Source organism: Chelmon rostratus, chromosome 1, assembly GCF_017976325.1.
Source record: "Chelmon rostratus isolate fCheRos1 chromosome 1, fCheRos1.pri, whole genome shotgun sequence".
NCBI lineage: Eukaryota > Metazoa > Chordata > Actinopteri > Chaetodontiformes > Chaetodontidae > Chelmon > Chelmon rostratus.
The window spans coordinates 13978818-14000444 of NC_055658.1; the positions used below are offsets into that span (position 1 = coordinate 13978818).

At 41.6% G+C, this 21627-nt stretch overlaps 1 protein-coding gene across 1 annotated transcript; it reads right to left on the reverse strand.

Moving 5' to 3' along the window:
* Window positions 1-1292: 1292 nt before the first annotated feature.
* On the reverse strand, window positions 1293-20790 carry fam189a1 (family with sequence similarity 189 member A1). The gene is made up of 10 exons (XM_041941336.1): window positions 20680-20790; window positions 17517-17681; window positions 11242-11349; window positions 8717-8877; window positions 6719-6854; window positions 4774-4852; window positions 3911-4678; window positions 3442-3513; window positions 2705-3027; window positions 1293-2028 (listed from the first exon to the last, which is right to left on the reverse strand). The coding sequence occupies exons 1-10, from the start codon at window positions 20776-20778 to the stop codon at window positions 1831-1833; spliced, it is 2109 nt and encodes a 702-aa protein (XP_041797270.1). The 5' UTR covers window positions 20779-20790; the 3' UTR covers window positions 1293-1830.
* Between the last annotated feature and the right edge of the window lie 837 nt (window positions 20791-21627).

Below are 21627 nucleotides of genomic sequence, written 5' to 3' on the forward strand. Positions count from 1 at the left end.
CTGTGTGGGCTGCAGGCTGAAGGTCTACGCTTGATGGACAAAAATCGTCGACCACATTTTAAAAACAGCAAATCTATATGAAAACATAGAACAGTTCCCGACCGGAAGCACATGGCTGGATGGAAGGACACTTAACAATCATACTGGAAATAAGGGGCTGGATTGAATTATTCAGGCTATTCATATTTTTGATTTATAGCAACAGTTGCGTGTCAGTCTTGAAAACAAAAGCCTACATATGCGACAGTATTTCCACTAAATATATTCAGTCAGTTAAAATTGCAACGTATACCCTACTTCTCATAGTTTATCAGCGGCAGAAAAAAATTAAGTGTGTAAGATCACACGCTTTCCTCTGGTTTTTCAACGAGGCGAACATAAAATGCGTTTTCTTTTTGTGGCAAAAGGGCAAATATAGTGTCATTGTGAGTGGACCAGCATTTGGATGCAGCTTTAAGGGAATGTAGTCAAATTCTAAAGCTAAGTCTGTCTTCATGCAATCTTATGACATTTATGTAAAGATTACAAGCAGTCTGATTTCCTAATTGACTTTAAATTAATTATTGATACCTCACCCCAAATTGCTGTCAGCAGCTTGGTGGTCTTCTGTGCATTGACTAACTGGAAAGTCCAGCTGCTGAAATGTAAAAGGAAAAATGTAGCACTTTAACCATTAACCAATGCACCAAGTAAATCAGGGAAGTACTGCCTGGATTCTTTCCACCTCTGTTAGTTGTATTTATCTTAAGATAACTCAGTTAATATGACTCATTCTGCCTTTAAAACTTAGGTCTTGTTGCTGAGGAATTGCCAGTATATCAATTGCAAGCGTTGCAACTTTCAGTAATTCTGCAAGGGGAAAAGTCTGATCTGATCTCACCTGAAAGCTGCTCTGGAATGAGGTAACAGTCGTATTAGACTCTTACAACACTGACTGGGTATTTAATTAGACACACCGCCATCTAAAACATCACTAACTTAGACCAAAAAACAATTACTATTAGCTTTAACAAAAAAGAAAGAAAGAAAGAAAGAAAGAAAGAAAAGGCATTTTGGCATGGCTATTGTATTGTCTGTTATTTTGGCCAGCTAGGTGACCAGATCTTTAAAAACCTGCAGACTGACATAATCCAGAAACATTAGCTGAATTAAGAACACAAACCACAAGATACAAACTCATATTTTTATTGTAACACTGATAAGAATTGTAACACAATGAGGTAAGTTAAATAATCCACATCTGTGATGTTCTTGAACCAGCAAAACCCACAAAATATTCACCACCCTATCAGTAACAGTTCCACAAAGTCTGCAAACAATGGCTAGTAATGCCCAGTCGGTTCAGTTCACAGTTTAAAACAAACACGTTTCTTCCTGTTTCTAATGAGGACAAGAGGAATATTGATAACACAATCTCCTTTGTCTTTCAGTCACAAATCCAAACTTACCAGCGGAGTATTTGTTCCTTTTTTTGAGAGATGAAACTCAGTAGAAAAGATCCCCTGAGGGAGAAACATTCTTTTGTTTTTATGATGAGAAAGAAGCCACTACAGACACTGGCAGGCTCAGTCCAAGTTTGCTACCATTTCTGCTGATGACTTGGCACGGTCTCACAGGGCACTAGGAGATACAGACCATTTCAGTTTGCCTGTGCTGCAGTCACACTGTGAAAATGAATCATCTTTCAATGCTGGAGGAGTTATTAATGACTCTACAGGCATCTGCTGCACTGCACTGCACTGCACTGCCCTGCGCTGCACAGCGTGGCTGCAACCCCAGCAGCCTGAAATGCCCTCAGAGTTCTAATCCAAGTCTTTGTTGGGAGAGTGGTCAGAGAATAGTTTCTTTGCACTCAATGCTTTGTTCAGAGGAGGGAGAGTCCAGTGGGTTGGTGGAGGCGCTGGTTGTTCGTGGGAGGTGTTTTGGACGGCGCATGGAAGGGGACAAACTCAAAGCACCGCAGCTCTGAAGATGAAGATCCTCGTGGCCACGCTTCCTGGGGCTGCCGATGATGCGTTGGGTCATCACCTGTGTAACAAAAAATAGCCAAGAATTTTTACATAACAATCATGTGATCCGCTGAGCTGGAGGATGCTGCTGGAGTCAATACAACTCCCCAATAAAGGCCAGCAACACTTATTTGGAAAATGAAATTAATTAAGATGCATTTTACAATATGTGAAAGTGCTACATATAATTTTATAATCATTATCAGAAAAAGAAGAAATCCACTTCATCAACCCTCAGACCACCTTAATTCACCTAATACTGGAACAAGGTAACACCAGCGGTGTCTAATAATTTGTGTGGCATGCTGTAGTTGTAGGTGTTAGCATGCTGCTGCAAGTCAGCTGAGCCCAAGTTCAGCTTTGAGACAGATGAAAGCGAAGTGGAGTCTGACAAAGCAGGGATGAAATTGACGACCTGAGTCTATACTTTGCAGGAGATAAACCCTTTTTATTGATCTAACAACATGGATTTTCTTAGACGTCACCCTCACTCTCACCCTTTTTGTCCCACTAACGGTAATGTTTTTAAAGTAGGAAAGGTGTCACTCCATTTTCATCCATCTAACATGTTTGCTCTCTGGTCAACAATGAGCATTACTGCCTCACAGGGCAGCTAGTTTGCATAAAACTGTCTTATCTAGATCTAGATCTGATCTTACCTTAAACATCATTAGACATTAATCTAATTCCGTTACCTGGTCTATGACATTGGCGCTAAAAATGGCCTCCTCCATGTGTTTCTCATCTGACTTGATGACACACTTGATGTTGTTGACAACCTGCTGGACTTCAGGAGGTAGACTGCAGCTCGAATGCTCCAGGAACTTGGCCACCAGTATCTTGGTGTCTTTGTACATCTTAAGGTCAGCCAGGGAGTGCGGGCGTTCGTGGGAGGAGTGCGTATGCAGGGCTCGGGGTTTAAGGTGGATGTCAACTTTCCTGCTCTCCTTCTGCTGCTTCCTGACAGATATGTGACTTGGTTTAGCTCCAACTCCGTCCGCTGAAACGTCTGTTGGCTCTGTGGAATTTCCAAAACACATTAAATCACATATAATACATGAACACATTCTTATAATCAACTCAGTGAAAATGTGCTTAAGATTTTTTTGTTTCTAGCTTTTTGACAGTGCTTTTTTTTATAATCCAATGGCCCCAATGGGAGTTTAAATTGTTTATTTAGCTTAAGAAATATGATAATTTTTTAATCATAAATCAGTACTTAATCCTTAGGTTTATTTAAAAATGAAAAATCACCAAATTTAAACAGACTGCACAGTTTTCACAGGGCATACTAAGCTAACTAACATTTGTTTCAATAAAGTTTGTTAAATCAGCTCTCAATGCTGCCAGATTTACAGTTTGTCCCTCAGGTATAACTGTTAAGCAGCAGATGTCCCACCGTTACATGAATTCCCAGTTTCTGTGATTGTACCTTGCTCCGGTGACGTATGAGTTGAATCTTCAGCAGCAGGGTTATTTGCAGAGGCGCAGCTTAAATGTTCTCCTGCAGAGGGAGACAGGAAACTTAGTGTGGACCAACACAGGAGGCACAAGCTGTTACTGGTTAGTGAGCCACCATTGCTAATTGCAATGATTAATTGCATTAGCAGTGAATCTGCTGATTATTTTCTCGTTTTATCTATTATTTGTTTAGTTTGTAAATGTCAGAAAATGGCACAAAATTTCCATGTCCACAGCTATGTCTTCAAAAGTCATTTTACAATGATATAAAACAGAGAAAAGCAGCAAATGCTTACATGGAGAATCTGCAACCTTTTTTCTTTCCTTTCATAACTCAAAAATGATGGATTAGTTGACTACTTGTTTAAACTCTAAAAGGCTGATCATTTTACTATTCAAGCTGCACTCTAAGTCTTGTGTAATATTCTTGCTGCACTCACTTCCTGTCGTGGAGGAGCAGGAGATAGGGTCACTGGTGGAACGGACTATGCGTGCCAGTTTGCGGTACCTCCTGGCTGCTCGGAGCCCCCGTGGCCTCTCTGAGGGCGAGTAGCCACTCTGGGCTGAGGTAGAGGTGGGTTGTGATGTGGAGGAGGGTGACCAAACGCTGAAGCACAACCTGGGGCCGCGTGGCCTGCTTGGGGGGGAAGGAGAAGGAGAAGGAGCCAAAGGGCTGATGGCTGAAGTTCCACCAGAGGAGGCCACAGAGGTGGGGGAGCAAGGCTGAGGCGGCGGGGGGAGAGTGACAGGAAGTGTGAGCTTCCGGCTCATCATTCGTGCTTTAATGAGGGAGTGTGTTGACGCTTTAGGGGGCTCCTCTGGTAAATGCTTGGCTGATGCAAGCTCGTCACATATGTGCATCGCAGCCCTGAGTTCCTCACATGGATGTGTGTTCTCTGTGGAATCCTCCTGGTCCAGATTGCTATAGTTTTCTGAGGACCAGTCCGGAGAGCGCTCCAGAGACTCCTGGGTGTGTGAGGACTCGCTGTATCCTGTATCACTGGGGCGAGCGTCAGTGTTGGGCGGGCCACGATGGCGTGTACAAAGTTCCAGGCTGGTGCAGCTTCCATCGATGGGGGCAGTGTGGGGGGTGCCATAGGGAGAGGAGTCAGAGCCCTGAACCTCCAAGGAACACAAGTCCTCTGAGGAGCAAGTCTGGTCCTGATCAGCCACCTCGGACACCATCAGTGACGCACTGTCCACCGAGGCTGAAAATATAGAGGAGAGAGAGTCATCAGCATGACAAGCAGCGGACAGTCGACAGTCCTCTGCAATGATCACTGCAATGCTGCAACATCTTTACCCTGAGTGCTGAGTCCTGCAGTAGTGTTTCTCTCACACAGACTGGATTCAGTGGCCTGTTGCTCTATGCTGGTGGTGACCTGTAAAGAGGAAATTATGAGTGGAGGTGGTGAACATGGCCTGAATAAGATGATTTTAGCAGAAACAGGAGTATTGCATAAAAGCAGTGGTGTGCCACCTAACCTTCAACACCACAGTTTGGCCTGTAGAGGGCTCTATAGGACCACAACACACTAACAGAAACGCATCAGTGGCGCAAACTCATGCAGAGTTTAATAAGAAGCTTGAATTAGATTTCCCAATTTTCTTTTCACAGGTACAATATATATGTTCATGTAACTTCACATCATGTAGAGTCTTTAGTCTGGAATCGTCAGGGTTTCTTCTGCCCTCTGACTGTTGTCTCACACAATCAATCCATCTCTGCCTGCTTCCATCGGTTATTTATGGCTGCTGATCTATTGGTGAGAAAACCTTCCGCTAATTCTTATTTGAAGGACACTGTTCAAAGTGGATGTGAGGAGGACTATGGATTTAATGTGTATAATGGAACTAATGGATTAAAAGCCTCAGGTGTTAAATGATGCTCAGAATATAACAGAAGATAAAAGGATCTGCCTGCACATTATATAGTTATTTTTAGCTGCGAACAATGAGATGCAGCAAAGCCTCAGCCTGAAAAAAGGCTCTGATCATTTCAGCATGACAGTCAAGGGAGACCGCCTCAATAAGTGAGATGATACTCTGATTACACTGGCTGGGTCTTTAACACTTGACAGGCAGCATCTCAAAAATACAGACACAAGATGAACACAGCAGCAAAACTGTTTTAACGCAAGTTAAAAACCCACAAACCATGTAAAGAAGAACATCTGACAAATTGTTTTTTTTTTTCAAATTAAGTTTTACAGCCTGTAATCTATGAATGAATGTCATAATATTCACATTTAAGACATGCATGCATATTAAGTTACCTAACCTTAACCTTACTTAACCTTGTAATCCCCTTGTTCCTAAATGTATACTATGCAGGATGTTCCTAAAAACAATGTACACTCATACAAAGGTAATCCCTCGTCATTTCATCACACCCACTAGCAGTGTGTAGCAGTGTATTTTTCTGCTATATTTTCTTCTCATTGTGCTGTTTTTGGAATCGGAACATTTTTGGGCTGCAACCTTTGGGCAGTGGGTGTGTAGCCCAGAGCCAATAACAGTGCACAGGTTTTTATGAAAAGACAGTATGCATCTGAGAGGAAGCTATGACAATGGCGGAAACACAGGCAAAAAAATGCAAATATAGTGAATTGAAATGCTAAGCAGACGCATCTCTTTTTCCAAAATGAGAATGAAGCTGGAGTTGGCTTTCACCTGCTGATAAGCACTGAAGGAGAGGGTAGGGAAGAAGAGCAACATGGAGTTGGCCTGTTTTGTGTTGGACAGGTAGGAGCTTAGTTAGATTTCCAGAGTTCCTTTCCATTACAACAAATGCAACTAGCACCTAGTAGCTTGCAGTGTGCCTCTGGTGGCGTTCAGCCAGGGCAGAGGGGCCAAGTTTGAATGTTGCAATTTCTGCATAGTGTTATTTCAAGGCTATTTAATCCCAAATTCTCCAGTGCTTTGATTTGTGATGAAATACCTGCAAAAACAATGACACTGTGTTTACTGCTAATGGGCAAATCTTAACATTTGCCTACATGCCGAAATAAGAAGGTGATGCATGCTGATGGTAGCATCTAGCTGATGTGCCCATCCACAGTCTCACTGAGCTGCTAGTATGACTGTAGACTCTTAGTAATGTTACTGTTCCTGCACATATGTAAAATACTGTATATGTATGTTTAACATTAAATGATTGACTTCCTCACTTTGGGAAAACAGAAATTAATGTAATGTCTAGTTGTACATACTCTGGAAACAGGGTAGACCCGGTCGATTTCACTCACCTGGCTGGCAGGGGTCTGACCCACCACAGACTCATATGGAGGAGGCAGGTCAGTTGGGTACAAGGTCCCTGGGCTGTTGATGGGTACCCCATAGATGGCACTGAAGGGAGAATGGGGAAAGTCCAGGTGCAGGCCTCTGTCAGGGGCATAACAGCAGAGTTTTAACCAAACAACAAACACGCAGACAAAAAAACCCCTAAAAATTCAAATCATATCTGGAATAACTGGAATAGACTGAGTGAAGACCACTGAGCCAGTTACAGAGTGCACAATGTTTAAGAAACTGGCAAAGCAAGTCTGAATATCCCTTATATCTGATTCAAAAATACAGTATATTTTCTATTAAAAGGAAGAAAAAATGAAAAATATCCTCTTGTCCCAACATACCAATCCAGACGATATATGTACGAGCAGTGTATTATTCACCACCACTGTTTCATATGGTGCCAATTAAGAATAAGCAGCCATGCGTGCAGTCATATCTTTTAATTACAACTCCATTCTCCTCTAAAGTGGCGGAGCATGAAATACAACCTGAGAGTTTCCACCAATCATCCGAGGCATGATGATGTCATGACACATCCCTGGCCCCAGGCAGGGACGCCATAAATGCTTCTTCTGCCTTGTATATATTTATGGCGTAATTGACAAACAGATGTGGCTTCCTGCCAAATGGCTAAATCAGCAGCACTCGCTCTGGCAAGAAAATGGAGGGAGTGATAAGGGAGGGGTCAACGGATCTTCCTCAACAGCTGAGAATCACGGATGTCGCAGCTGCTTAACGAAAGGGAAAGGCTCTGAGCTGACTGTGGACGATAACACCACATGTGACGGTCACAGTCAGATCGTAAAAGAGACGTGCCATCGCTGATGAATATGATGGATGTGGATTTGTCCATGGATGCAAATGTTGCTTTTAGCGTCTGTATACTTACTGAAAGGAGATTCTGTTGTAGTTTACAGCAAAAACAGTTTATAATCTGACAAAATCCCTTTAACTGACAGGTACTGTACAAAATCAGCAAGAAGCTCCTTCCAGCTCCTCCCAAGGTAAAAATGTGGCCCAGAGTTGCAAGGAACAGTTATAGGCTCTAAAAAATGTATCCTGAAGAATCTTCAATATATACTGTATGTGTGCTACTGTGTAAACCTGGAAAGAAGTACAAGTGTTTGAGTCTGACTATAAGTTCCCACTCGTTCCTCTTACAGATGTGAATGCAGTTCAAGGAGGGGGCACTGAGCCAGGTACAGCACTCTCAGCTACAGATCACTTGCAGCAACCAGCAGAATTCTACTTTCAGTACATATTCCAGAAAACTTCGAGATAGGCCTCTGTGGAAATGCAACATTGGATTTTTGGATTTAAGTTTCCCAAGTAAATAAAAATAAAATCCCTGAAACAATGCACAATGTATTTTAAGAAGAACATGCAGTGCTTTGATATACAATTTGAACTGCTTTATGTTGCCTTTGGAAAAATGAACACTATTAATTAATTTATTCCCACTGCAATCAGTAATTTATACTCACTTGACTTCACTTAATATGACAAATATTGTGGTTTTCTGGATTGTTCTGCTCTTTGCATATACAGTAACTGATCACTGATAGTTGTTAGGCCGCACACACAGACTTGATGTTTCAAATTTTTAACTGGATGTCATTCATGTGTTCATTTCCACAGTGGTGGATAATACAGAACTCTAATAAGGAGCATGGCTTCTCCACTGAGATGACATTGAATATTTAACAAAGAGAGGATTGCTAAATACTCTAAGCTGCAAGGCATTTTAATCCATTTTTAAAGAGGGCTCTGATTTACAAGCAGACTGTTGTGTATAATGACAATGTCTCATAATCTTTCGACTATATTTGTTAGCAATTTAACAAATAGCATTTGTTATCCACATATTCCAGAGGATTGCACTGCTTGGATGCATGCTTTGTGCTAGCACTGAGAAAGGATGTGATGCTGATGAATAGTGTTTTGCCTCTCACCTCTGTCCATCCATTGAGGGGGTACAGGTGTACTCAGGGGGGTAGTACGGTGGTGGGGGGATGGGAGGAATAAACTCATCAAAGTCCAGTGTTTGGTGGAGGATAGTTCCATGGGGGGTCATACAGTCAGCATTTAGGGCTCGCGCTCTGTGCGGCATAAACTGAAACACAGCATAAAAACAACCATTATCAGGCCTTTATTACATATGGCACTTAATTGCTTATTCATTATTTTAGACCATAATTTATCTTGGGAGACATAATTGAGCGAACGTGTCTTTTCAGAGCACCTCTCTGCTGTTATTTCAAGCTGTTACACGTATTCACATCGGTACCGTTGGCCACCGGACAAGATCCACTGCAGCAAATGCGAGCCAAACGCCTTGCTCAGCAGCACTGCAACCAGCGGGTCTGAAAGCAGAGCAGCTCGTCTACTTTCCTCACTCAGACTTTTGTAAGTGGGACAACTTTCCAGTCCCAGCCAGCCTGCCTTTCTAATCACCAGGCTGCCACTGCTGCTATTGACTCGGCTAAATTTACTGAGCTAAATAAAAGGGCAACACCTCTTGTGGTAAATGGGAAACGAGGCCACTCTTGGAAACTCTATGAGACTGTTGGAGAAAAGACACAGTGCTTTTATTTTAGCTTATCTTTATATTCCATTTCACCCATTTTTTTTACATGTTGTGCAATATTACATATTTTTTTTTACTGTTTTGTATATTTTCTTACTGTGCAATTAGCACTGTATGTATTATCTAATTATCTGAAGGCCACATATTTTTATACTCTTGTGGCTGCAGTATTCTCATTCTCTGTTGCTGATTTTCTATTTTTTATTCTGTATACTGTATCTGTGTTATTCTTTTTTATTGACTCTTTTGATCTTCTTATGCCTCTTTTATTGTTTGCTGCATATAACAATTTAATTTTCATCGGATTAATGAAGTTTTATCTTATCTTAAAATCCTTTTTTGTGTCGTCTTTTTATCTTTTCTCAGTGCTTTTTTGTTTTATTTATAAGTACTTGGAATTGACAGGTGCCATACACCTGTCCCCAACTCACTGGTCAACAGCAAGCATTAAAAAATTAATCATTACCCATTGATTAATCATTAATTAATTCACATTAGTGACGGTAAGATGGTCTGAGAATGATGTGTCCACAGCTTTAATGATCTGAAATTGGGCCACTGAAGCAGGGACCACTGTGAATTAAATCCTTATGTCAACGTGAGAATGATTTGATGAGTTTCAGTACCACTTTTAATTGCAGTATAATTGTACCTTCGGATTAATTTATTTTTGCCTTCTTCATCATCTGTATGTCTCTAAAATAGTCACCAATATAGCAATAACCTTATTTTGATGGCCCTGTCCCACGAATCAAAAAGTATTCATTGTTATAGTTATTGTTTGTGGGCCGGAAAGCAAAACTATGAGCAGCAAGATGCTGAAAAGGCTCCATCCGGCTCACACATGTAGTCATTTGTTAGTAGAAAAGTACTGATTGAAACAGCTTTAAAGAATAGCGGAACATACCTTAGAAAATGTATATCAGGATTATAAAAAGATGAACCTGTTTTCAGTGATGGTGATCAGATCTCAATTTTTAGCAGGTCACGTGAACATTTTGTTTAAACCAGAGTCACATTCCTTGTATGTGCACACATTCTTGTCTATAGAGAAGATCCTGATTCTGATTTAGTTTTTCAGTTGACTCAAGCAATGGTTTTCACAAAAGTCAGAACTCATACAAGTGCAGCAGTCATTTGGCCAGGTCTGAAGGACCGGATGGAGGTGAAACTAATGAATGTCTGCACTCTCTGTTTGACTTAATTTATTTTACTAGCTGCTATATAATCGTTGATTTCCTGCCACTTCAACTTGTTATCAAACCAAGCTTCACGTCCAGCCCAGAGCACCAGTTTTAACAACCAGACTTGTTTCAGCAAAATTTACAGCACAGTCCATAAAATGTGTAAAAGGGTCGTGCATCAAGGGTTACTGCTAAGCCATTTCTTACCATGTTGGCAGTGTTGCTCTATACCTCTCCAGTTGTTGATGTGTTCAGAGGCATGAAATAACTATTGTTGGTGTGAAACACAAAGGGAGCTTGGCCATGCTAATTTCCCTTATGACTGAAATGCATTTAGCTGTTGGTAATAGTTTCATTGTTCCACATATATTGAGAAAAGATGGTTATACTGAGGATGGTGTGCATTTGAGGATAAAATCCAGGGAGATGTTAAGCTGTTTTCCTCAAATCCAACAGAGAAGGAGGAAACTGCCAATTGACCTTCATTGTGCATGTTTACATTAACTTGTATTTACAAAGCAAGATGATTGCAGCCGAAGACGCAAATATTATTCTCCACTATCTTAAAATGGATGCTGGCACATCATTCCTGAGCTGAATGTGTTTATCTAACCTGATGATAGTGATCTCCAGACTAAGAAGTCTTTTTGCAGTGTGGGTCACTGAAAAGAAATAAAGTCAGCTATTGTTGTCGTCTGCTACTCACCATCTGCAGCACATCAGTCGAGACCATCTGCATACAGCACATGGCAGTGGCTAAAGCACACACAATGGTGGAGATGACGTTAAGGGCACATACGCTGAACAGCAGCTCCTAAAGGAAAGGGGGGAGAGGAGGAGACTGTTAGAGGAACGGGGAACAAAAGAAGGAAGTGGGAGGAAGAGTGTGGAAAAATACGAGAAATGGAAAGGGAGCAGGAGGGAAGGTGAGGAAGAGAAGATAGAACAAGAGGAACAAGAGGAGAAAACACAGGAAGGAGAGAAGGTGACACAACCGGCATTGACGTCATCAGTAAGGTAACCAAGTTTAGAAAAGCCCAGCAGGACGTTACTGCGGTGAGAGAACACTTCTACAAATGTCTGCGCTAAGAATAATCTGCATTGTTAGCACATCTGAATACATTCAAAAAGGTGAAATGCTGATGAAAAGAAATACGATGTGTGCAAGCCCAGCAGACAATAATAGGGAAAACAACCTCATAAATATCCAAGGTTAAGCACAAGCATATACACATTTGCACTCTGGCAATGCAGTGAACAGCAAGGGGACAAACCAGCATTGAATCTGTCAGCAAAAATAAATGTGCATGCTGATGAAATACTAGCCTCGCGCCCTGGATCAGAGAAAAGACTTATGATCGCGATCCCATGATGCTGCTGTTTGTGCTGTTCTTCTAAATGGCCATTGTTTCTAAGTGGCTCTGTTTTTGAACTGTATCAAGTCTTGTTTGTCCTAACAAATGAACCTATAATAACTGTATTATATGAATTAATTTCCTGAAGAAGAGTGCAGGAAGAGTAATAGCACCTGCCTGGAAATTGGCTCTGGAAATAGCAACTGTCTAGTACATGGAGCATGTTGAGAGGAGAAAGGATGATAGCGGCTTGTACTGCTGCTTCAAAATGAGAAAAACTGAATATCATTTAAAAAGGTGTGGGAGCGACTTTGATTTGGGTTGTTTTAATTTAAATATTACACAGAAAAACAACAGGAGGTGAATCCCCTTAGAAATGCTCCCTCTACGAGCACAAACTTACTCTACATGCACTCAGGTGCAGAAAAACACAAGCATTCACAGTGCTGGCACACTAACAGGTACACTCAACGTGAAAAATAGGCCACCCCATAATATTCATGAATCACACAAAGAACAGGAAAGACTTTCAACACTAGAATTAAAACCTCACTACACCTCTTTTTTGTTTTGTGGACACGGGCTCGTGAATGAAGCTCCCCAGTTGCCACACACAGTGTTTTTTCAGCCTGTTGCAGGGATTATTCGCCAGATTCAGGAGGCACATAATTACCAGTGACATTATAAAACCCCACTTGCATTAGGCTGCTGATAATTTGCGGAGAGGACAGCTGTCTCCCCGTCTAACATCTACCAGGAAATGGTTGGTTGTCTCACTTTTTAAAGGAGGTTCAGGCTAGGCAGGCGGCGACTTTTTGCCAACCAGATCCTATTACACGCACTTCCATTCCTTTTGAAGTTTGTGATGTAAAATGGATCACGTTGGAGTGTGAGATGTTCAGCGTTGCCAGCAACTGTTTTTCAAACATGTTTGATGTCCAGTAACTAGCTGCCAAAGATCAAGTCCCTGTGAGCTGAAAGTTAAAGAGGAGATGAGTTGAAACCAGTGAAGCTGAAGTTGTGCAATTATAAATACAACTGATACATGTTTGCCTTGGAAGCTAACAGATTTGGAACATGTTTTGTGTAGGAGGGAAGTCTGCAGGACTTGTGGACGGAGCACAAGTCTGTCTGACATTTTGAATACAACTGGCGAAAGGAGATTGTAACCGCTTTTAGCTCAGCGGGAATTACAGTAGTTTAGTAAAGGAGAGATATCTGAAAACAATTAGGGGAATAAATCATCTTAAATAAATGGGGGAATAAAACACAGAATTTTGGCAGCTATTGGTTTGAATTCATTTGGTGCATTTTTTAAATTAACTTGTAAAAACTTGAACTTAAACTTGTAATCCATCACAGATAGTGTAGTGCAGAGAAATCTATTTGCACCTACCATTTACCACACATTACAACATAACTTTGATCGCAATAAAAGAGTCACGATGTTCAATAAAAGCAGTTATGATGTCCACTCTAATGAATGACCTCACCCAACCAAGTCATCGGCCTCCGCAAGTCAATTTTTATACCATAGTGAAGCCTTAAAGGTCGGGTAAACAAAACTAAGGGTTTAGGGTTATATCGCCGCCTGTTGCTTTGCCATGCTCGTGACAGTGCTCCAGACTTTTTTAAAAGAGTGCAGACAGGATTTTTTTTTTTTTTGGAGAACAAAGGAAACCCTGTTTTTAAAAAAATACCCCTGTACATGTGGACGAGACATTTAAGTAGCAAGGGACACTTGCTGCGAAGTCTGACTACCACCGTATGGTGGCTGATTGTAGGCCTCCTAGAGAACTTAATTCCTCAAGTGTTGCCTCTCAAACCGTGAAGTTCTTGACCAGACACAAACTGCACACATGCCCAACCACATTCTAGCTTCCTGAGGCAGCACCCCGCTTTCCTCCAGCCAACATGGTGTCGATAGTCTCAGTGCGCCTCGCAGTACTCGTCTCCGCTCTCTTTAGCTTCCTCAACCAGCTTTTTACAGCATCTGACAGAAAACCCAGCTCTTCCCTCAGGAAGCCCTGCAGCAGTTACAGGGGGCGGGGGGGCCCTTCAGAGATTTTCTAACCCCCAGTGACAGGAAGCAGCAGATGCTCTAGCTCTGTGATGCCACTTCTCATAAAGCACTAAATACAGATACTCCGTAGTAAAGGAAAAGCTTTTCTAATACCTGGAAGAGTCTTCAACCTCCACACAGAACATAAGTTCATCTCAGACCTACAGATCTTAAATAATCCAATCACAAAACATGCAAAAATGATCGTCAACAGCCTGAAGCTGGACAGATTCTGCTCTGTAGTCCAGGTGGATCCTGTCTGTCCTCCTGGATGAACAACAACTCATGCAGTGATGTCCAAATCAAAATAAATCCCTGTGCTTCTTCTGCCTGAAAGCCAACGGCAGGCTAATACTCACTCAAAAGTTGAAACTCATCTCTTTTGACTTGGTACACGACTTACAGACACCATCAGACCTCACAACTAGTGCCAACAAAGGCAGATTGATGATCCTCATGTCCCCACCCATCTCGTGTTAAAAGCTTTGAATACGCTGCAAAGACTGGACAAACAAAAGATCTCTATCTCATCATTTGCCCAGAATACAAATTAAAAATATGTCTGAGAATATTTCCTTGCTTTGCTGTGGATGGATGTTGTCTTACTCGTGATACTATCTTGATTATATATTTGATAATGTTGAAAGTAAGCTATAAAAAACAGATCTACAATCAGATTTTCATCCTGAGCTGCACAGATGAAACAAAGAAGAAAATCAATGGGTCCTCAACCATTCCTATTAACATTATTAGAAATGTGTTGGTATATATTGAGTACCAGCACTGTGTGCAGGTTGTTTGTCTTTTGCTGGGGTATAAAAAGAGGCATTGAAAATTGTTTATTATTACAATTATTGTATCAAAGTTCTTTTCTGGTATTGTGGCAACATTAGTGGAAGATGATGAGGCAGAGGAGGGAAAAAAAGCAGAAAATGCAAGAAAATAGAAGCTGAAACACCAGTAAGACATTTTCTTCACACCAATTCAACAAAAATCAGTTGGCAGAACATTTGCTGATTTGGGACAGCTAGAGCGAAAGGTGCCAAACACACCACAAAAACTACAGGCAACGGCTGACTAATAGCGAAGCAGTTGGTAGGATGTTTGTCTAGCGTGTACTCTGCAGGGTGGGACGAGCTCAGGGCCTCTATGCGAAACAACAACTGTGCACATTCACAAAATAAATACTTTCCATGTGAGCTGTCTGACTGAAATGTGTTCACTGTCCATCATTTATCCGTCCTGCTGCGCAGCTGTGACTGTGAAGACTCTTCCCCAAGATAAAGGTGAGATTACTGCACACTGCGGCAAACAGAAACCAACCTGTGAGCAACTCTTTCCTCTTGGTGGCTTATTACAGTAAATGCAGCTTTTTCGAGCAATTCTCGGGGATCAGAAAATTAGCGCAAACATTGAGAAAGATGAGACGTATTTATGACGGCTTCATCTGCTATGGGAATGCATCTGTCGTGCAGATGTGAGACGGTGCATTTCTGCCATTTCCCATGAGGCCACAATGCACATAATGACATAATAAACCCTACCAGGCAAAGAAATATGGCAACACATCTACAGAAACTGTTTAACATGCCTGTTCACTAGATATTTAGCCTCTAGATGACAGCTTGCCTCAAGCCAGTCAGGTTAGTGAGTTACACAGCAAGGTTACACATCCGCCCCCTTACAGGAAATGACAAATTATCTCAAGACTCCCTCTCACTGATAGTTTACGGCCCCAGGCAGTGCACAGCGAAATGAAAAGGAAAACTGGATGGAAATTAAAAGCGTCGGCAAAGAGTGAACGGCACACATCAGCAGCATCGTGAATTGTGCTGACTGCTTCCTAAAAACAAAACTTTATAACACTACAGCTGAGAAATGGGCGGATAAGAAACTTAAAATGGTCTAATGCTTCATCTGCTTGCTGTAATAAGTCAGTTCTCCCCATACACCGTGTGTCTCAGTGACGGAGGAACTACATGGCGGCTGTATCATGAGTTCATCAGGACGAGCGACAGCCTAACAGCCGTCTGAAATGGCCGGGCACTCCAGGGACTCGCGCGTGACAGCTTCCTCTTAGACATAATTCAACACATCTGACTACTTTGGCACTTAATAAAGGTTTACAGCACCAATTCCCATATCTCTTTTAATGAGCTATGATCAAGATGACAAATGTGCTTGATCTTTCCTCTTTTCATAAGCATGCTTCATCCCATGAAGTCTTTTATTTGGATATCAATGTTTTATAATCAATCAGGGACATAAAATGAATGGATATGATTGTCGTTATCCAATAAAGGCACAGTAGCACATACTGTATATCATTACTGCAGACACTCTGAGTCGAGATAATCTACCGAGATCATGAACTCGCAAACTACAGCCAGCCCAGGCTAGATACACACTGCATACTAAGAGGTCTGCCTCTTGGGGAAAGACAAATGCTGTTGCCATTCTCCACTTCCTGCCCAATTAATCTGGGAATGAACACTTAAATCTTTTTTCTATTTTCTACATCACTTGACTGTTCTCACATGGGATATGTTACCGAGTGAGAGGAAACCTGGAGACATGAGCTTAGACTTGATGATTTTTGCAATTTAAAGATCATTATTTGCGAACGACCGCTGACTGTTACTCATGTTAATGGTTTCATTCTGATTAGAGGGGTGACAAGGCTAGTCCGGTAGCCGTGCTAGCAGCTCTGTGAGGCTGTTAGCACATCAGTGCTTATGAGCTAAATGCTACATGCATGATAATGTGCTCACAACGACAACTCTAACATGCTGACATTAGGCAGAACATTTAGCTAAGTTTAGTTTGGTAGCGAGCTAACATTTGCTAATTAGCACTAAAAAGAAATTACAGCGGAGGCTAAAGGGAATGCTTCGGTTAGTTAAAAATATAGGACACATTTCTGGGGACCATGACTGTTGCACAAAATTTCATGCCAATCCATCCATTTGTTAAGATATTTCAGTCCGAACCAAAGTGGTCGGCAGAATGACCGCTGACCAAGAACCATAGATGCCAGTAGATTGGCTAAGAAGGTAGAAAGGTAACATCTGCAAGAAGCTTGCAGTAATTAATAGCCTCCAAATCCATGTTTTCCACACATCTAGAAATTGAACTCTGGAGCTGCAAAAAAGGAAATGAAAATAATGCATAAATGTAAACAGAAATTCAGTTTTGTTAATTATATGGCCATCATAATGGATTTCAGACATTCACTTGCAATGGCAGCATCAGCAGTGAGTGTGGTCAAAGGTAGATGTGACAGCAGCATGAAACATGGCTGCATGAGTCATGATCTGCCATTCCTGATGGGTGCAACAGTAACTTTTGTACAGCAATGAAATATTGCTGTGATATCTATATATATACTGTTTTATTTGTATCAGTATATATGGTACAATGTCATTACCATAGCTACCAATACAGTTGCAATCCAATTTGCCTGCAGTCTGAAGAGAGTCCAACTTATACAGAATGCTTTTTTAATATATCAAAACATAGCTCCCGCCATCAGCACAATGCAAACACACGCTGGCTCCCACCCACCTTGAGGCGTAGGCGTATGGTATTGCAGTCCCTCAGCGGGTTCAGTTTCAGCGTCTCTCCCAGGTTGTTGCAGCTCGAACTCTGCTGCTGTAGCTCGCAGCATACACACACTCCATCGCTGTCAAACTTGAGCTGGGGGGGAGGAGGGGGGAACACACATCCACACTCATGCATGCACGCCACGTACACAAAAGCACACACACACACACACACAAGCGCACACAAACACACACAGACACGCACAGATCAGACCTGAGCTTGGTGTACTGATTTATCGTGCCTAAATTTACTCCTGACATTAACTATATTTCTAAGAGGCACCATGAAAACAGCCAAAAAGCGACTAAATACACATGAGATGCAGAATTTAATACTACACTGTGGCTGAGAAGGCAGCCGCAAATGGCCGATCAAAAGCGTACAACAAAAGAAGAAGAGAGACTGCGAGACATGAGGAGCTACCAAGGGAGGGATCGAGGTAGAGCACACTGTACCTCTGCTATGTGTCCCAGATTGAGAGAAAGCAGGACATGAACCCAACAAAGTATGGGTTAATTACATTGGGGAGAGGAGAGGAGGAGCGCTAACGTTTCTGTCACAACTGGGGGAGGGTCTCTGGGGAGCCACATACGGCAGTGAAGCTGGTCTACTCGGCCGGTACCGCTTGCGTAGGGAGGAAAGCAGCTTCTAATGCAGAAATGCTCGGGTTAGTGGGTTGGGTGCTGGATGAATCACAAGGGGCTTCTTCAGTCATGAAAAAGATAGGAACCCCTGGCAATTTGGCTTAAGAAATCAGCTTAGCGTCTCATTATGAAAATGTGAACACAGTGTGTTCTGTGTCCAACTACCTCTGATCACCAGCTGCAAGGAGGAAAAGCTTCATATACTTATTTTGAAGTGTGCTGGATTCTCAATAACGTTGTGTTATGTTGAGTGTAGACAGTGTGTGTCTGTCTGTGGAAACTGGTTGTGAAAAACATCTTTTAAGCTCCAATTTAAGGGGAATTCCACAAAATTTACACAGCTGCAATCTACTAAGCCTGTAAAAACAGTTGTATAATGTCTTTTGTGGCTCAGGAGGGGCTCTATCACGTCTAAGGAAACAGTCACAGTGATTTCATCAGAGGTCTGTCTGTGTTTCAAATTGGGGTTGTGCAGTTTGAAATATAAACAAAAAAGATGCTATTCGTTACATTTGGGGGGATGAGGTTTTCACTGGTATATTTTATTCTGTTGGCACATTTCACTGATATATTTTATTGTTTATTGTTTATTGTTTAGTATATTTTATTGTCTTAGTATATTTTCGTTTCTGGTATATTTTTAATTGCATTTACGAATATTTTTATTGCATGTTGGTTTATTTTATTTTAGTATCTTAATTTTATTTTAGAATCTTTCTTATCTTTCTTATTATCTTGTTTCTAACATGGGGGTTGCAATGCAAATTTCATTGACATGTCATGCTCAATGACAATAAAAATATCTTGAATCATCCAGCGTTCTTGGAGAATATAGGAACCAATGCGCCGTTCATAAATACAGCCTCAAACCTCAAAATAAAGAAAAAAAAAACATGCCAGCACCGTTTGCCATTACTCAAATACTCAAAAAGTTGACCAGCAGTGCAACGCGGGGAAGCTGAGAAAGGTTAAACCTTATGTAAATGTCTCTGACATTCACACTTGTTTTTATTACCCCGTGAAACTGCAGCACATAGCTGTTTTCCACTCAACTCAGCTATGTAAAAGCACTTATAAGTGAGGGTCGGCATCACAGAGAGGGGGGAGGCGCTATATCTTTTAAAAATGGGGACGACGGCATGCACTTTCAAGCACTTTCCTCAGAGGCACTGGTGGCGTTTCACTTAGTGTACAAACCAAAGTGATGGAGCTGCGTAAAGCGGGAAAAGAGCTTGATAGATCTGTTAACTTTCTTACGTTGGTAAATCTGACCAATCACTGGCTAAAGACTGTCAGATTGACAGCTTGGGAAAAGTTAGAGAAATGGCCAAATGCAGCCCCCCCTAATTCTGACATTAGAAAGGTGTTGGGTGGAGGAGTTTCCAAAGCTGTTCGCCCACTGAACAATCACTCCTGATGAGGTATACTGGCCTTTTAATGAGTCTATATGTGTGAAAGCTGCATTTGTTAAGTCTCGGTTTCTGCTGCTTTGATTTTGACCACTCTTTTTTTTTGAGCTGATCACCCTGAAGGAGTGGAGCTGGACTTCTCAGAGTTGTTTATCTGTATTTTATCTATGCTGGATTCTGGCAAAGACGGATTTGATAATCATGAGCCATTAGTCACGAACAGACAAACAGTTCGGTTTACTTTTGATGTTGACTCAGTTCTACCGCCTGCTCAGAACAGAAGTGTTGCCTGTCAGCCCGCCATGTGCCGACGTTCATGAATTTAAATGTTGACTCACATACAGACAACAATGAGCACATGCTTATTACTCACTGACTTCATAGTTACTGGTTTCCCAGTTGCTACCAACAACAGGGCTCAACAGAATTCAGCAAAAGCTTGCACTTTAATGTGACATTTTCCAGCTTCTGAAGTGATCCATCTTATTTCAACCACAAACTCTTTAAACCTCAGGCTGTTTTCGCCTTTGTTTACAGGCTTATGGCAGAGTTACTACATGCGTTAGTCCACAGGTTTTCAACACACAGTAAATATTCATGTTGTATAGCATATTATATGCATATTATATGCTGATGCTAGATAATAATGGGCAAAGGAGAGTGCCAGTGTTCCAGGCTCTGAGCTTAAGTGAGTGAAAAATGTTCTGCAAAACATCACACCTGAACCCCTTTGGTTTTTCTTCATTTTTATCTATTAAATTTGGCACAAGTGCACCATGTATAGTTAAGTCTGAGATATTGATAGCACTGGAAAGAGTAAGCTGTCCTGATTTCTTCAATATGTGTGTGATGTCCGTGTGTTGCGCTATTACTGAGAAGATAATGTATTCAGTATATATAAGATAATTGCACCACATCATGTCTTCCACTGTCAGAGAGCTATATATACAGTATATATATAAATACATAAACCTCAAAAAATGACAGCCAGATGAAATTACTTGTTAAGACAGACATGACAGACATGTTTTCGAGTGTAAAGCGGGAGAATTGAGGTCCAGTTGGTCTCACCAGCTGACAGTCTTCCAGAGAGTTGACCAGCTGAGCGTTCTGGCAGGAGAGGATGGAGCCCGCCAGGTTGAGCATCACACACACTGCCGACAGCAGCATGAAGAACGTGATCTGTGACAGAGACGGAGGAAAAGGACAACACGTGTCAAAATGTTGCAGCCTGCTAACACTGCTTCAACCCTTAGGTCTGTCTGATACTGTGTTAGAAAGCAGCTGTAATACCAAAGCCATAGTGTACTTTGCTAATGAATCGTTACTCAAATTTATTTCAACAGATCACCAAAGAGGAAATTAGCACTGATGTCAAGAGGAATCAATAATCTGCTTCTCCTCAGGCCTTCAGAGTCTAAAGGCGAGAGAGATCATAATTACAGAAAAGCTTTTTACCCAAAGACGCAAGAAACCATCGACTGACAGAGAGAAAGCCTCAACCCACGGTCAGCTTTTTCTGTCTTCCTCGACATCTGGACAGCAGCGGATGTCTTTCAGTCCGTATAAAACACTACACACACATGCACACACACTAAGACCCGTCTCCACAGAGCTAATATTTTTCTCCGCTCCAAGCTGATAGAGCTGGCAGTTTAGGTATAATGTACTTTCACTCCAAACGTCCCCTTTGCCCCCTTTTACTGTGGGTTTCTTTTTATTTCCGAGCTGACAGCCGTGTGGATATCAATCCTGTTAGCAGAAATAAGGCGACCATTCCTGGTACTTCAAATTACAGGTCAAGCGTAACAGAAAGAGTTTTAAAAGAATCAAAAACAGACGAGCAGGCCTCTCTGTCCAGGAAATCAGGCACCAGTGTTTTCTGAACTGACTCAACAACAGGTTTTGTGGAAACATGATGAGTTTCACACGCACATAATTGATCCATCTAATTAAAAACCACAATAATAGCCTATTTTTAAAGTCTGCAATTACAAAGTGTTACAGAAAACCCCAGGG

Coding starts and splice junctions, on each gene's coding strand:
- fam189a1 (XM_041941336.1), bottom strand. CDS start 20,778: ATGCTGCTGTCGGCAGTGTGTGTGATGCTCAACCTGGCGGGCTCCATC. Junction 17,682..20,679: donor CTCTGGAAGACTGTCAGCTG/GTGAGACCAACT, acceptor TGCATGCATGAG/TGTGGATGTGTGTTCCCCCC. Junction 2,029..2,704: donor GCGCCAATGTCATAGACCAG/GTAACGGAATTA, acceptor TTTGTTACACAG/GTGATGACCCAACGCATCAT.